Source organism: Stegostoma tigrinum, chromosome 18, assembly GCF_030684315.1.
Source record: "Stegostoma tigrinum isolate sSteTig4 chromosome 18, sSteTig4.hap1, whole genome shotgun sequence".
Classification (NCBI taxonomy): Eukaryota; Metazoa; Chordata; class Chondrichthyes; order Orectolobiformes; family Stegostomatidae; genus Stegostoma; species Stegostoma tigrinum.
This window is the reverse complement of record NC_081371.1, coordinates 21,656,228-21,671,037: the sequence shown is the minus strand read 5'-3', so window position 1 is coordinate 21,671,037 and position 14,810 is coordinate 21,656,228. Positions and strand designations below refer to the sequence as shown.

The 14,810-nt window shown below is 44.8% G+C and overlaps 1 protein-coding gene across 4 annotated transcripts in view; it reads right to left on the bottom strand.

The window, feature by feature from the left end:
• Positions 1-312: 312 nt before the first annotated feature.
• wnt5b (wingless-type MMTV integration site family, member 5b) overlaps positions 313-14,810 on the bottom strand; it is a 137,904-nt gene continuing 123,406 nt past the window's right edge. For all 4 annotated transcript variants that reach the window (XM_059652380.1, XM_048548442.2, XM_048548441.1 and 1 more), the window contains exon 5: positions 313-2,504. In XM_059652380.1, the coding sequence (XP_059508363.1) occupies positions 2,046-2,504 (459 nt within the window). In that variant the 3' untranslated portion in view covers positions 313-2,045. The remainder of the gene's footprint in view (positions 2,505-14,810) is intronic.

Sequence of the window (14,810 nt, the reverse complement as noted above, 5' to 3'; positions counted from 1 at the left end):
ATAAGTTGATGGATTTTTGTTTTCATAAAACTGATGTAAGTTTGCCTCAAGATTCCCAACCTCATTCCACTTGCGGCTCATACTAACAGGCAAAGAGCTTTTAATTTTGTGCATTTCAGTTGGTTTTAAGCAGTAAAATTGAATGCAGAATGTTCTGCATTGCTGTGCCATCCAGCCTGCTTGAGCTCTGACAAACAAACAAATAAAAATCTTTAATGTTATTGAAGTATTCTGTCAAAATGAGAATATAACCCATTGCTTGAGATTTTAGACAAAAAAGGGTGCAGGCATTTTATTAAAATAAAAGCAAGTTCATTTAATGGGTGGAGTAATGAACAGAATGAACAAGCAACAATATAACTTGACATATAAATGGATGCTAACAATTTAGAATAGCCAAGTGTGTTTATTTTACTATTAATCTTAAATGCAAAACAAGAACATAAAGAATTCTCTATAAACTTCACTATAGCTTTGTGATGTAAGGATGCCATTTTGCAAAAACTTTGCCGTGAAAGAGGGATCTTCACTGCTTAAACTTTGTTAAATAATTTAAAGCTATCAAGTCTGCTTTAATGAAAAAGTATAACTACAATCTTACTGTAGGTCCAGATTAACAGTGATTGAATGAATGGCTTATGCGTCTATTGCACTAAAATGAAATGTAGACACATGTGGTTAAAAGTATTGTTAAATAACATTATCTAATCATCCTAATACAATGTAAACACTTATAAACTGCAAATTATAAACTGCAAAACTCCCTCAATTGTTGAGCATTTATTTCATTCATTCTTCATTAAAACAATTTCAAATCTTTTGCAGGTAGTGCATTGAGATCCAGGTTTGAGGACTCTTGATGTAACAAATATCCCACCCAATGGCTGAATTTGGTATATACAAGTTCTTATTTACAAACTTAGCACTCCGCTCTGTCATCAGTTGCATTAAGCGACTGGTCATCAAATTTATTAAGTCTCATTATAACTTAAGAAACAGCTACTTTTAAAGAAATGATCCCATTGTTTGAAACTAGGATAGCCATTGTTTTAGTGTATTTTGTGATGAGTTTTTTAAAATTTGATTTATTCTTTCAAAGGTTATATTTGAATGCCCAATGCTTAGTCTTTTAAAATAAAACTGTGCTCCCCCTTTTAAATTTTCAGGAATTACAAATTATTTGAGGTGTCACCAAGGTCCTGTTGTAGATCATCCTCCACAGTTCTTTGTAAATGTAAGATTATTAAATCTTAAAAATAAGAACCTTTGCACAAATCCAGTTAGGTTGCAGTTTAAATGTAGTGACATGCCTGTTTTCATTCTGGCACATATTCTAAATACAAGCATATATACACATTTGTGCAGAATGTAAATTTAAAGTATACAAGTACTTTGCAAAAATAGGTATTAAATTTTGCAAAAACAGTGCGGGTTATTAGATCACAAAATACATGATACATTTCTAGCTATTTGAGAGAAAGAAATTGATTATGTTACCAAAATGAATTAATGTCGACTGACACTGATGTCTTACAGGGACATTTTTCTTTCCTTTTCAATTCACAGGCAAATTATTTGATTGCTTCTGGGCAGTTCCAGTTATTCATGTAAAGCTGATTTCTTATTTATAAAGTATGTTATTTTGCTGAAATAGGTGGTGAAAATGCTAATGGGAGGAGAAGGCAAAAAATGGCTTTCAAACCCGAATTAAATTAGGTCAGAATGCTAAGTATTTGTGACCTCATCTTTAATAAATAGTCAGCAGGCAAGACTCGGTCATTACTGCTACACTTGTCACTCATCCACTATACATTGTACAAGGAGAGCCAGAGAGGCTAAAGGCAGAGTGCAGTACTAGGTCCAGTTAATTACATATATTAAAAAATTGATTATAAAGCAGTTAATTTTATCTGGTAAGTGAAGTACAGATTCTGTTTCTCTCTTGCTGAAGTCTGAGCACACACATTATACATTCACCATGTTAGCAGTTTCTTTTGGAAAAGTGGGAACTCCCCAGGCACCCTTTACATAGAAGTTTTTTTAAGTTATTTGCAAACAAACTGATCAACTATTTGTGTGCATTTTTTGCATTTGACGTAACAGCACCAATGAAATTTACAATGGCATCTTTCAACTTTCGTGGTCTTGAACTGATCATAACCCCGTCCACAGCACATTAGCTCACAACCATCCATTCCCTCAGAGGTCTTGTTACAGAGGCGGCCTGTTGTGCCCAGGGAGCCTGTGGTCTTATTCTTAACACAATAATCAGGGCTCTGGTCAAGATAAACTAGATCATCTGCAGTGGGAGGATTGAAGCGGCTGTTAACTAGCTCCAGCTTCCCTTTGCGGTTAATTTTCATGGCAGCAGCACTGTCATACTTTTCTTTCAGCAGATCACCCACTTTCCGGAAATCAGCCAGTTGAAGCCAACAAGTCTTCAAGCTGCAGGAGCCTGAAACACCGTGACACTTGCATGCCACGTCCGCAAGATTGTACACAGCCTGCGAAAAGAAATAAAAGACAGAAGATTTACGTCTCTCGAATTAGATTTCATTTGTTAAGGTATATACCACACTTTGCAATTAATGTTTAACAGCTCTGCTAATTCCAGGTAAACAAATTGTGAACCACAATGTACCTGAATGTCCCTGGAATATAGGAGACAAGAGAATCAAGTTATGTCTTCCCAATTACTGATAAGTGAGCTTTTTCGGGAAAGTTCGTATGTATACAATTAGTGAAGAAAAGAAAGATCAGAATCAGCTCTTCAGAATGACGTTGTAGCAAAAGCAAATTCACAACATTGTGAACAAATTATACAGAGATAATAAAAACTGCAATTTCCAAGCAAATTACAAAATGAAATAACTGTATAAATCACAATATGGGCTCTGAAAAGAGAAGCACATTTCACTTACAGGCTTACAGCAAAAAACAGGTAATTCATGGTGTTGGTAGAATCCCTAAGACTTTGGACTCATTTCATCACTGTTATGAGAGTGGTGGCAATGCAAGGTTCTGAATGTTCACCTTGGCAGCCATTAGATATCTCACCACAGGCCCAAACAGGCATTCACAATGCTGTCTTCCTGCTCTCAGCAATATACAAAAACAACAAGTTGCACTCATGTAGCCAATCTTACAAATGTATAATGAGAAAAGAAATGCTTCCTCAAAATATGCTGAGCAAGGTACAGTGGGTGGCTGAGGCAGAATCACAGCTGGAAAGGTGGTAAGAGAATAGAATAACAGGGAGGAGTGATGGTTTATGTCAGGAATTGGCAGAGGGCCAGAGTGTGCTGTGTGAAGTACACAAGCAGGAGAAATAAGCAGCAGCATGACTGGCTGAAAGGAAAGGGAGGGTGCAGAAAGGACAGGTCATGGGAAAAAAAGGGAAGGTGGAAGTAGTGTGATCAAAGATAATGGGAACTGCAGATGCCGGAGAATCCAAGATAACACAGTGTGTAGCTGGATGAACACAGCATCTGAGGAGCAGGAAAGCTGACATTTCGGGCCTACACCCTTCATCAGAAAAGGGGGATGGGGAGAGGGTTCTGAAATAAATAGGGAGAGAGGGGGAGGCGGACCGAAGTTGGATAGAGGAGAAGATAGGTGGAGAGGAGAGTATAGGTGAGGAGGAAAGTAGTGTGTTCAGATCCAGAGCAGCCAACATGTTGATAAAAATAGCCTGAAGCATCATATACCAATTTTGGGGTTTCCAGGGTCAGAAACTTAGGTTGAATGGACCCCAGTCTATCAGTAATTCAACTGGCACACAACTGATTGTTGGCTGATGTCAGTGAAAACAGAGGGATGAGGAGGAAGGTAAAATCAACCACGAGCAAGAAGAAGCTAACTCAACCTTTCAGTGTATAGTGTTTTCAGGCTGTTATTCAATAAGCACCAACAGACCTAGATTACCAACAGATGGTTGAAGAGCAGTAGACGTGAAACTGTAAGGCAAGTTAAGTCCAGCAAGCCAGCCAAGATTAAAGGTAAATACAGCAAATCAATACAGATGGGGAAGAACATACAAGACTGGACCAGCAGTAGGCATTTGGAAAACTAATCCAAGCTAGTCCATTAAAAATGATAGAAGAGTTCTAGAGGAGAAGTGGCGCAAACAGATAATAAGGAATCATATTAGAAATAGGGTAATACACAAGATCATAGCTCTGACTCAGCAGAGGAATAGAAAATGTGTCTTCAAACGCAGGTCATGTACTGGTATTGAGGCATTTAGAAAGAGAATGGTCTCTTGGTTAAAAAGACAGTTGGGAAAGATATGGATCACTTCAGCTGAGAAGAATTGAAGAAATTCAATTAAGCCTTGGAGAAAGACACTTCAGTTCAGGTCACAAATTGCAATGGAGTTGTGCAGGTATGTCTCAGCCATAAGTGATTTCAAAGATCACATTTTACAGTAAAGTAACACTAAGGATTTTGATTGTAATAGAGAAAAGGTTTATGGTGCTGCCCCATTCTCAATTACTTTTGCAAGATTCCAGCAGCAAAGAGGATCCAAAAACTCCATGTAGTAAAGCAACTGTATAGCAAGTTTTGAGAAGATTAGTAGCTCAGGTTGAGGTTCTGGATGTGAGTTTGCTCGCCGAGCTGGAAGGTTAGTTTTCAGACGTTTCGTCACCATTCTAGGTAACATCATCAGTGAGCCTCCGAAGAAGTGCTGGTGTTATGTCCCGCTTTCTATTTATCTGTTTAGGTTTCCTTGGGTTTGGTGATGTCATTTCCTGTTCTTTTTCTCAGAGGATGGTAGATTGACTCCAACTCAATGTGTTTGTTGATGGAGTTCCGGTTGGAATGCCATGCTTCTAGGAATTCTCATGCGTGTCTCTAGGACAAGCCAAACAGAGACACGCACGAGAATTCCTAGAAGCATGGCATTACAATCGGAACTCCATCAACAAGCACATTGATTTGCAGCCCACGACCATCCTCTGAGAAAAAAGAACAGGAAATGACATCACCAACCCAAGGAAACGTAAACAGATAAATAGAAAGCGGGACATAACACCAGCGCTTCATCGGAGGCTCACTGATGACATAACCCAGAATGGTGACGGATTGTCTGGGGAATGAACCTTCCAGCTCAGTGAACCAGCTTACATCCGGAACAAAATAAAGACCCACTCTTTTGTGGACCGAGAAGAGGAGAGCATGACTGTGTTGGAGGTGGAAGGAAGACGTCGGGTTGGCTATGCACCCTTGCAACTGGTGGATCTTAATGCTGGCTTCGGCCTAACGCTGGTTCAGGGGAGCAGCCAACCTGCAACGATGGCTGCGGCAAGTGCTCATGCCCCAGGTCAGGGGGTCCGGAACACCATCCGTGTTTCAATAAAGAAGGTGGATGAAGTTGCACCTGTGGACCGCACCTTCTTCGTGAAGAGGGTCCTGTTGGACTGTCGTGGGTTCGCTGCTGCGGACATTTACTGCCTGCAGGATTTCCCCAGAGGAGGTTTCTACGATGTAACCTTCAGGAGTGCCATGCTTCGCAAGCGCTTCCTGGAGGTTTTTAAGGAGAAAGGAGGTGAGGGTCCCCTCTCTGTATTGACCACTGTCCCGCTGTTCGTGATGCCATTGCAGAGGAGCCGTATGGTGACTGTACACGTGTATAATCCACATGTGCCAGCAGTTGATGTCCTGACCTTCCTTGGAAGGTACGTGAAGGTGGAAGGGGACCTAACTGTCATCATGGACCCCTTTGGCATCTGGACCAGTAAGAGGCAGGTCAAGGTGACGCTGAGGACGGGTGCGGACGGGAACATCGTACACCCACCGTCCAGCTTCGTGATCGGCGGGAGCAAGGGCTGCCTGACCTACACAGGGCAACCTAAAGTGTGCCATGCCTGCGGTAGGTCAGGTCACGTGGCGGCCGACTGCAAAGCCACCATTTGCAGGAACTGCAGGGAGGAGGGACACCTTGCAAAGGATTGCCCACAAGAAAAAAACTGCAACCTTTGTGGGGAAGCGGGCCACATCTATAGGGCAGGCCCGCAGTGCGGGACCACCTAAGCCCAGGTTGCTGGCAGGGGCAATGTGGGGCAAGAACCCCGGAGGAGAGGATGGCACCAGGGGCCTGCAAGGACCCCCCTAATGTGCAGGAGGGCCAGGTCATGCAGGAGGGCCCAGCCCCGCAGGACGGACCCAAGGCCAGCAAAGCACCCCTGCAGGCTCCGCTCCCCCCCACCCCGGCAACCCGGAGTGGATGGAGGAGGGGACAGGTGACCCAGGGGAGTGGACTACGGTCCAGAAAGCGAGGAGGAAGGCGCGCCAGCAGGCCCAGGCACCGCAACCATCAGGTGGGAAGAGGCAGCTACACGGGGGGCTATAAGAGCTCCTCTGACGAGGGAGATTCGGAGGAGGCCCGCCCAAAGCAGAAGCTAAAGATCTCAAGGGAGAAGGAAAGCAGCACCCCGCTTCCAGGTGACGGGAGGCGTCCTGAGGCTCCCTCCGACACCCAGCCATGCGGCGCTGGGGCCCTGGTGGGAAGGAGGAAACAGCGTGTCCCTAGCCTGACCCAGAGCTGGACTCTCCCGCCTCCATACCCCCGACGGGGGGATGCCACCCGGAAGGCAACACAGACGGTTTCCTCAGCCCAGAGAGTGTCTAGCAGTTAGCCCAGGCAATGGGCATGAAGGGACAGATGGAGGGGCTGGACCTTGGACTTGGGGAGGGTACTGCGGTCACTGCCCACAGTGGGGGTACGAGTTGCGAGCATTAATGTGCGCAGCGTCAAGTCCACCGCAAGATGTGTGTCCATGTTGACCTACCTGACCACCATCAAGGCGGACCTCCTGTTTCTGCAGGAGTGCGGGATGCTGCACCTCAGCAGGTACGGGAAATGGTCCGGCGCCTGGACCTGTGGGCCTTCAATCTGGTCGGGGGTAACGACTGTCGCTCCTCGGGCCTGGCTATTCTGCTGCGGGGGCGCAACTTCACCATCTCTCAAGTTCAGGAGGTGGTGGGGGGGGCGCCTCCTAGTGGCTGACGTCACCTACAGGAACGCTCCCCTGAGGCTGATCAACGTGTACACCCCAGCAGTACGGAGTGAGCGGTTGGCCGTCCTGCAGCGGCTTCCACCCCTGCTGGCTACATTCAGGCCGGTCATCCGAGGCGGAGACTTCAACTGCATCATCGATGCAGATGGAAGATCCGGCGTGGGGACAGCGGGTGGGGGGAGTCAACTGGACGTCACGTCCGGATTCCTGATGGGCACGGTGAAGGACACCAAGCTGCTCGACGTCTTCAGCACCCCTGCAGACGGAGCGCAGCAGAGGTACACCTGGTCACGGCCAGACGGGTCTATTCGCTAAAGGATAGACTTCCTGTTTGCGTCACGGATGTTCTCGGTCAGGTCCACCGGCGTCGAGCCAGTGTTCTTCTCTGACCACTGCCTCCTGCTAGCCGACTGTCACTTACAGGACGACCAGCAGGCCGGCAAGGGGACGTGAAAGCTCAACACGAATCTGTTGACCGCAGAGAACGTCAAGGAGCTTAAGAGGGAGTACGCTAGTTGGAGAACCGTAAAACCCCTCTGAGTCTCCAAGCGACTGGTGGGAGACAGTGAAGGAGAACATCAAGAGGTTCTTTGTCCTCAAGGGTGTTCGGCAGGCGAGAGTTCGGGAAAGCTGTCGCGACTCCAGAAAAGGGTGCAGAACCTGCTCCTTCTGCAGTTGATGGGGGTCGATGTCATGGAGGACCTCCGCGAGGTGAGGGGCCAGCAAGCCTCGCTCTTTGCCATGGAGGCCTCCAGGATAATCTTCCGGTCCAGGGTCTGCTTCGTGGAGCAGGACGAGACGTGCTCGCGTTTCTTCTTTCAGAAGGTGCACAAAGAGAGCTCTGTGCTTAGCCGGCTGAAGGAGGACGACGGCTCGGTGACGTTGTCTCGGCCCGACATTTTGAGGATCAGCAGATCCTTCTATGCCGGACTGTACGACACGAAGCCCATGGACAGCACAGCCTCCGAGTCGTTCCTGTCGTCTATCACGGAGGTCTTAGACGACGGCACGAGCGAGTGGCTGTACCGGCCTATATCCCTGGATGAGCTGACCAGAGCCCTCAACTCCTTAGAGAGGAATAAGTCTCCCGGGAGCGACAGCTTACCGGTCGAGCTGTATTCTGCTCTGTGGGACCTGGTCGGCCAGGACTTGCTGGAGGTGTACGATAGTGCGCTTCGGGCAGGGGAAATGAGGTCCATGAGGAAGGGCATCATCACCCTCATTTACAAGAGGAAGGGGGAGAGGGAAGAAATTAAGAATTGGCGTCCCATTTCACTATTGAACGTGGACTACAAAATCCTGGCCAAGGTCATAGCCAACCAGGTCAGGTCTGTCCTGGAGTCAGTGATTCACCCTGACCAAACCTGTGCTGTGCCGGGCAGGAAGATCACGAAGAGCCTCGTGCTCATCAAGGATACAATCATCTACGTGCAGGACAGGCGGGTGGACACCTGCCTCGTCAGCCTGGACCAGGAGAAGGCCTTCGACAGGGTCTCTCATGCTTACATGAGGGACGTCCTCTCCAAATTGGGGTTCAGGGAGGGCATCCGCAATTGGATCCGGCTGCTCTACACAAACATCGTTAGTGCAGTCTCGATCAACGGGTGGGAATCGGACAGTTTTCCCGTCAGATCTGGAGTCAGGCAGGGCTGCCCGCTCTCTCCTGCCTTGTTCGTGTGCTGTGTGGAGCCCTTCGCCGCATCCATCAGGAAGGACGTGAGCCTGAAGGGCGTGACTATCCCAGGCAGCGGAGGCCTTCAGGTCAAGACCTCCCTGTACATGGACGATGTCGCCGTCTTCTGCACCGATCGTCGGTCGGTGAGTAGGCTATTGGACATCTGCGGCCAGTTTGAACTGGCCTCGGGTGCCAAAGTCAATAGGGGTAAGAGCAAGCCCATGTTCTTCGGGAACTGGTACGACCGCTCCTTCATCCCCTTCACCGTCAGGACAGACTACCTGAAGGTGCTGGGTGTTTGGTTCGGTGGAGCTAGGGCATGCACAAAGACTTGGGAGGAGCGTATCACCAAACTGAAGCAGAGGCTCGGCAGGTGGATGCTCCGGTCCCTCTCCATCACGGGTAAGAACCCGGTTGTCAGGTGCGAGGGGCTTTCGGTACTGTTGTATGTGGCGCAGGCCTGGCCTATTCCCTGGACCTGCGCCGCTGTGATCATCCGGGCCATCTTCCACTTCATTTGGGGGTCGAGGATGGACTGGGTCCGCAGGGACACCATGTACAAAGGCCTGGAAAATGGGGGAAAGGGCGTACCGAACGCCACCTTCGCCCTGACGGCTACCTTTGTGTGCGGCTGCGTCAAGCTGTGCGTAGATCCTCAGTACGCAAACACCAAGTGTCACTACTTACTGAGGTTCTACCTGTCCCCGGTGTTTCGAAGGATGGGCCTGGCCTCATTGTCGCGGAACGCTCCGAGTAGTTGGACCGTCCCGTACCACCTGTCCTTCGTGGAGAAATTTTTGAAAGGAAACACCTTTGACCACAAGGCCGTCAGGCAGTGGTCAGCACGTAGTATCCTCGAGACCCTTCGGGAAAAGGAGAGGGTGGATCCCATCGTGTGGTTCCCCACGCAGACTGCCAAAGTCGTTTGGCAGAATGCCTCAACGCCAGAACTTTCAAACAAGCACAAGGACATGGCTTGGCTGACGAGACTGTCGATCACCTTCTGGAGTGTGCTTATGCACAGGAGGTATGGAGGGGGATGCAGTGGTATTTGTCAAGGTTCGTCCCGAGCAGCTCCGTGACGCGGGACTCCATGCTCGACAGGCGGTTTCCTGGGACGCACGCCGAGATCAACATCAACTGCGCCTGGAAGACCATCAATGCGGTGAAAGACGCTCTTTGGTCTGCCCGCAACTTGCTGGTCTGCCAGCTGAAAGAACTGACCCCGACCGAATGTTGCAGACTGGCGCACTCCAAGGTCCAGGACTACGTGCTGAGGGGCGCACTAAAGCTTGGGGCAGCTGCCGCCAAGGCACGGTGGGGAAAGACCACCGTATGAACCCCCCATCCAGAATGGAAAAAAGGGCCCTATCTGGTAACTGGACCCAGCTGGTGCCTTCCCCAACTGGTCAGGAGACCAACGGGGACTGTGCGGGGTGACGACTGCCGGGGTGTTTTCTTTGTTTTGTTTTATTCCTTTAGTTTGTGTACGTACCCCCTGGGTAACCCGGAGCGGCTTGCATGACTGGGTAGGTGTATGAATATGTTTTATTTTTTGTACATCTTATGAATAAAGTATATTTTTTCAAATAAAAAAAAGTGACGAAACGTTTGAAAACTAACCTTCCAGCTCAGCAAGCAAACTCACATCCAGACCAAATGTATTGCTATGGGCAAAATGAAGAGATAGGTCCCAAGAACTATCTCAACCAGGATACGGATTGAACCCAGAGCTGTTTGCATTATTCCATACCATTCTCTTACACCTTTGGTCCCAAATAGCAACAGAGTTAAAAGGCAACAGCACATTAGTTGGACTACCTCAGCTTATGAACTCGTACATTGTAAAATGTACAATCTTCACAAATTCCTTAAACATGTTTTCATAGTGGAACATTTTGCAATTACAATCACAACAATAACCAACAAGATATTTGAGGGAACCTTTAGCAATGTAATGTGTTTGCTCTGTTGGAGGACATGTTAGGTGAACCCAGCATGACACTGCATAAGAATATTCTCTACAAGATCCAGTATTAGTGATAAAATGGTGAGGGGGATAAAGAGCTGGTCAGTCGGTCGATTACTATACAAGAACAAAATAATAAGTTCAGATCTGTTTGGAGACTGGTCACCACCAATGGCTGTTCTTTGTATTTTTTCGATGTTTAATTATATAAGACATGGTTGCAGAAAGCTGAAAATTTGAAGCTATTACTAAAATGGGTGTGATTCTCAATATCATACACTTGCCCAGTTAGTTCAGCTAGATCTTAATCTGCGGACAATTAGGCTTATGACTGCTTTGCCATGAAGCAGTAGCTAGAACAAATACACTACCAGGATTTATTTATTGGACAGAAGTCTGTAAATGAATTAATATTATTTTTGTATTCTCACTGAGGCATTTCATTGTCTTAGACAAGAACAGAGTCCAATTGTGGTCTATTCTCATGGTAGGTATTATTCTTTTGCACTTGCAGCATCTACTGTGCTTTGCTTTTGTGTTAAAAGAGGCTATCTGGTTGATAAAGAGGAAGTAAATAAAAGAACGTCACTCCTCAGTAATGTTGAACTATATAAAAGGAGACAAACTAAAGGGTTAAGTTTTCAAGAAGATGCTGGAGATAAGATGTATTGGATAGGTATGTTTTCTGCTGATTTATAAAATAAATATAGTGCAAAGTGTAATAATTGCATAAAAACAAAAGTTTGTGTATATGTCTGGGGGGTGAGGGGGGCCAGGGATGCAGTGTGCTACAGAAGTTAAAAGCCAAACAAAAGTGAAGGAACCTCAAGGATAAATGATAGTATTAGACTTAGTAACTGAATCCTCATGTGCCAATGAAGTGGCCAGATTAATGGTTGAACTTATGAGCACGCCACCAGAAACCACTGGAGATGATGGCGAGCACAATTAGGAACTGAGTCGCTTGCCACAAAATAAAAATAAGCAGTGAGGGAAATTGAGCCCAGTTCATGGATAAAAGTTATTAAAAATACTAAGTAAATCTGTGAAGCTTCAAATGATATATTAACAGGCAGATATCAGGCCCTGTCCAAGGAAATAAGGTATCAAAGGCTTAGGCAACTACAAAAAAGCAGATAACTGCTTGAAGCAAAACTTCAGCCTAAAGTTTATGGGGAGGCAGGAGTAAATTTCAGCAGCATGAAATCTGAAAATACAGAAAGGCAGCTGGTAAGGAATGAATAAGGGCAGAAAGACATTTTATTTCCAGATGCACATTAAATTTTCTTAGCATTAACAATGGAAAACAATGTTGGTTTTGAGATTAACCTGGACTTTATTCTTAAGGTACACCTAAAACAAAATTTCATACTTTCTAATGTATTTGGAGTCAGTTTCCTCTTAGCTAGCCTTTTGCAAACGTGCTCTAGTTGCTTAGATAGATAGTTTATATTGAGGACATTGCTTTGCGGCTTTTCACACAATTGAATATACCCAAAGAATGTAATCCACACAAAATTGGTAAACTATTGGGCAAAATTAGAAAAAGGCAGAATGATAGATTTAAACTAAGTCATCCAATTAAATTCCAATTATATCAGGTGGCAGGTATCAATAATGGTTGCAAATATAATTCATTTTACAAAGACTGAGCAAACTATTTCCCACCTATTTGCAAATTTCAAATTCTATGTCTCCACCATTGAGATATTCTTCCTTCCTCCTAAACTAAAATAATATCATCCATGTCTTCATAACAATGAAGAAAACAACAATTCAGTCTGTTTTCTGGCTTGCAATGAAGCCAGCTCTGAGAATGCACAGCCTTCCTTGACCTCGATGGAAACAGTTACTCATTGCTGACAGGGATTTGTAAAACCCAATGCCTGGAATTGAGGAAAGGGAATTTTTAAAAAGGCATGGCAACTTTTTACTACACCAGGTGAAATTACAGCTTATATTTTTCAATGCTACCGAATGAACCACTAAACAGGATTTGTGTTTATTGTCTCTCTCTGATAAGATAAATTGCATTTTAATAGGTCATGGAACATAAAAGCTAGGAGCAGAAATAGGCAATCTATCCCCTTGAGCCTCTTCCAAGGGCATTTAACAAAATTGTGGCTGATCTCATCTTGGCCTCAACTTTGCATTCCTGCCTACTTTCCATAATCTTTCAACTCATTGCTAATTAAAGATCTGTCTATCTCCTCAGTAATTTACTCAAATGTCCCATCATCCACCACACTCTGGGGTAGTGAATTCCACAAGATTCACAACTCTTAGAGAAATAAATAGTCTTCATTTCTGTTTTAAATCTACCACCTCTAAGTGAAGTACAAGCTCTTATTCTAGATTGGCCCACAAGGGAAACATCTGCTCTATATCCACTTTGTCAATCCCCTTTGTCAAATTCACATACCTCAATTAGATCTCCTCATCCTTCTAAACGCTAATGCGTACAGGTTTAAACTATTTAAGTTTTCCTTGTAAGATAAGCATTTTATCTCTGGAATTAACCTAGTGAACCTTTCTTTGTAATTTCTTTTAAAAATAAGACTTTTCTAAACAGTTTATGATTTCACCTTGCTCATTGTAGAATGAAAAGTTCTAAAGTCTCTTGAGAATTTGGTAGATCAACAGAATGATGAAAGCAGATTCAATTATCCCTTTTCAGAATGAAATTAAATAAGCAACTGAAGAAGAACAGTAGAATTGTAGAGATATAGGGAAGAGGCAGGAAACAATGCAGAGAGACAGTATAAACATGACAGGCCAAATGATATCCACTGTGCTTTAAATAATTCTCAGATTCTATAATTACATCACACGGGTAAGATTCTCTCCTTCTAGGACCAAAAGTACTTATGGTGCTCAAGTGATGTTTCACACACATTGAAGATGAAAAGCTATTGAATTGTAAAAGCTCATTCGCCTGTAGTAGTAGATATGCAGTAATGCCACAGGGCATCCTTCATAGGGAGAGGAGGTTAATCTACAAGGTAAGAGCAGATCATAACATCACTTGGTCCAATGATCACAACAATAGCAATTATGTCCAGCCTAGAGAAGTTGCACACTCCTACTCTACTTTTATTATTACATTGACAAAAACACTGATTCAATCAGCACCCAATAAATGTCTCAATGTGTGTAATCCCATGAGAAGTTATAATTTCAGATCTTGGAATACACAGTGCAAACCCTAAGCCATATCAAAACATAGTTGGTCCCAGATAGACTGCATACAGTACAGAGTAATATGTATCACATGATAAATATGATAGTGTTTAAAAACAGAGAGAAAAATGGATAGAAGGAAAAGGTGCTAAAAATAAATGTAAAATTGAAAAATCAAAATAGATAGGTAGCAGCATACCCTTCCGAAACTAATTTGCCTGAAGTAATATTTAACCAGTAAAAATCTTAAAGAAAAATGAAATTCCATGGTAAGTACGGTCGTAGAGTTATACAGCATGGAAACAGCCCCTTTGCTCCAACTTGACTGTGCTGACCAGACATCTCAACCTGACCTAGTCCCATTTACCAGCATTTGGTGCATATCCCCCTAAATCCTTCCTATTCATTTGAATGCCTTTTAAATGTTACAACTGTACCCACCTCTTCCACTTCCTTTTGCAGCTTGTTCCATACACGCACCACCCTCTGCATGAAAACGTTTCCCTTTAGGTCCCTTTTAAATCTTTCCCCTCTCACATTAGTCTTATGCCCTCTAGTTTCGGCCTCTGCCATTCTCAGAAAAAGGTCTTGGCTATCCACCCAATCCACACTCCTCATAATTTTATAGCCCTCTATAAAGTCACTCTTCAGCCTCCAACATTCTTGGGAGAAAAGCCCCAGCCTATTGAGCCTCCCCCTATAACTCAAACCCTCCAATCCCAAGAACATCCTTGTAAACATTTAAAGCTTTTCTGCACCCACTCAAGTTTAACAACATCTTTGCTATTGTAGGGTGACCAGAATTGTACGCAGCTTTCTAAAAGTGATTTCAACAATGACCTGTATAGCTGCAACATGACATCCCAACTCTTTTACTCAATGCACTGACCAATGAAGGCAAGCATGCCAATGCCCTCCCTGCCAATTCTGTCTACCTGTGACTCCACTTTCAAGGACCTACGTACGT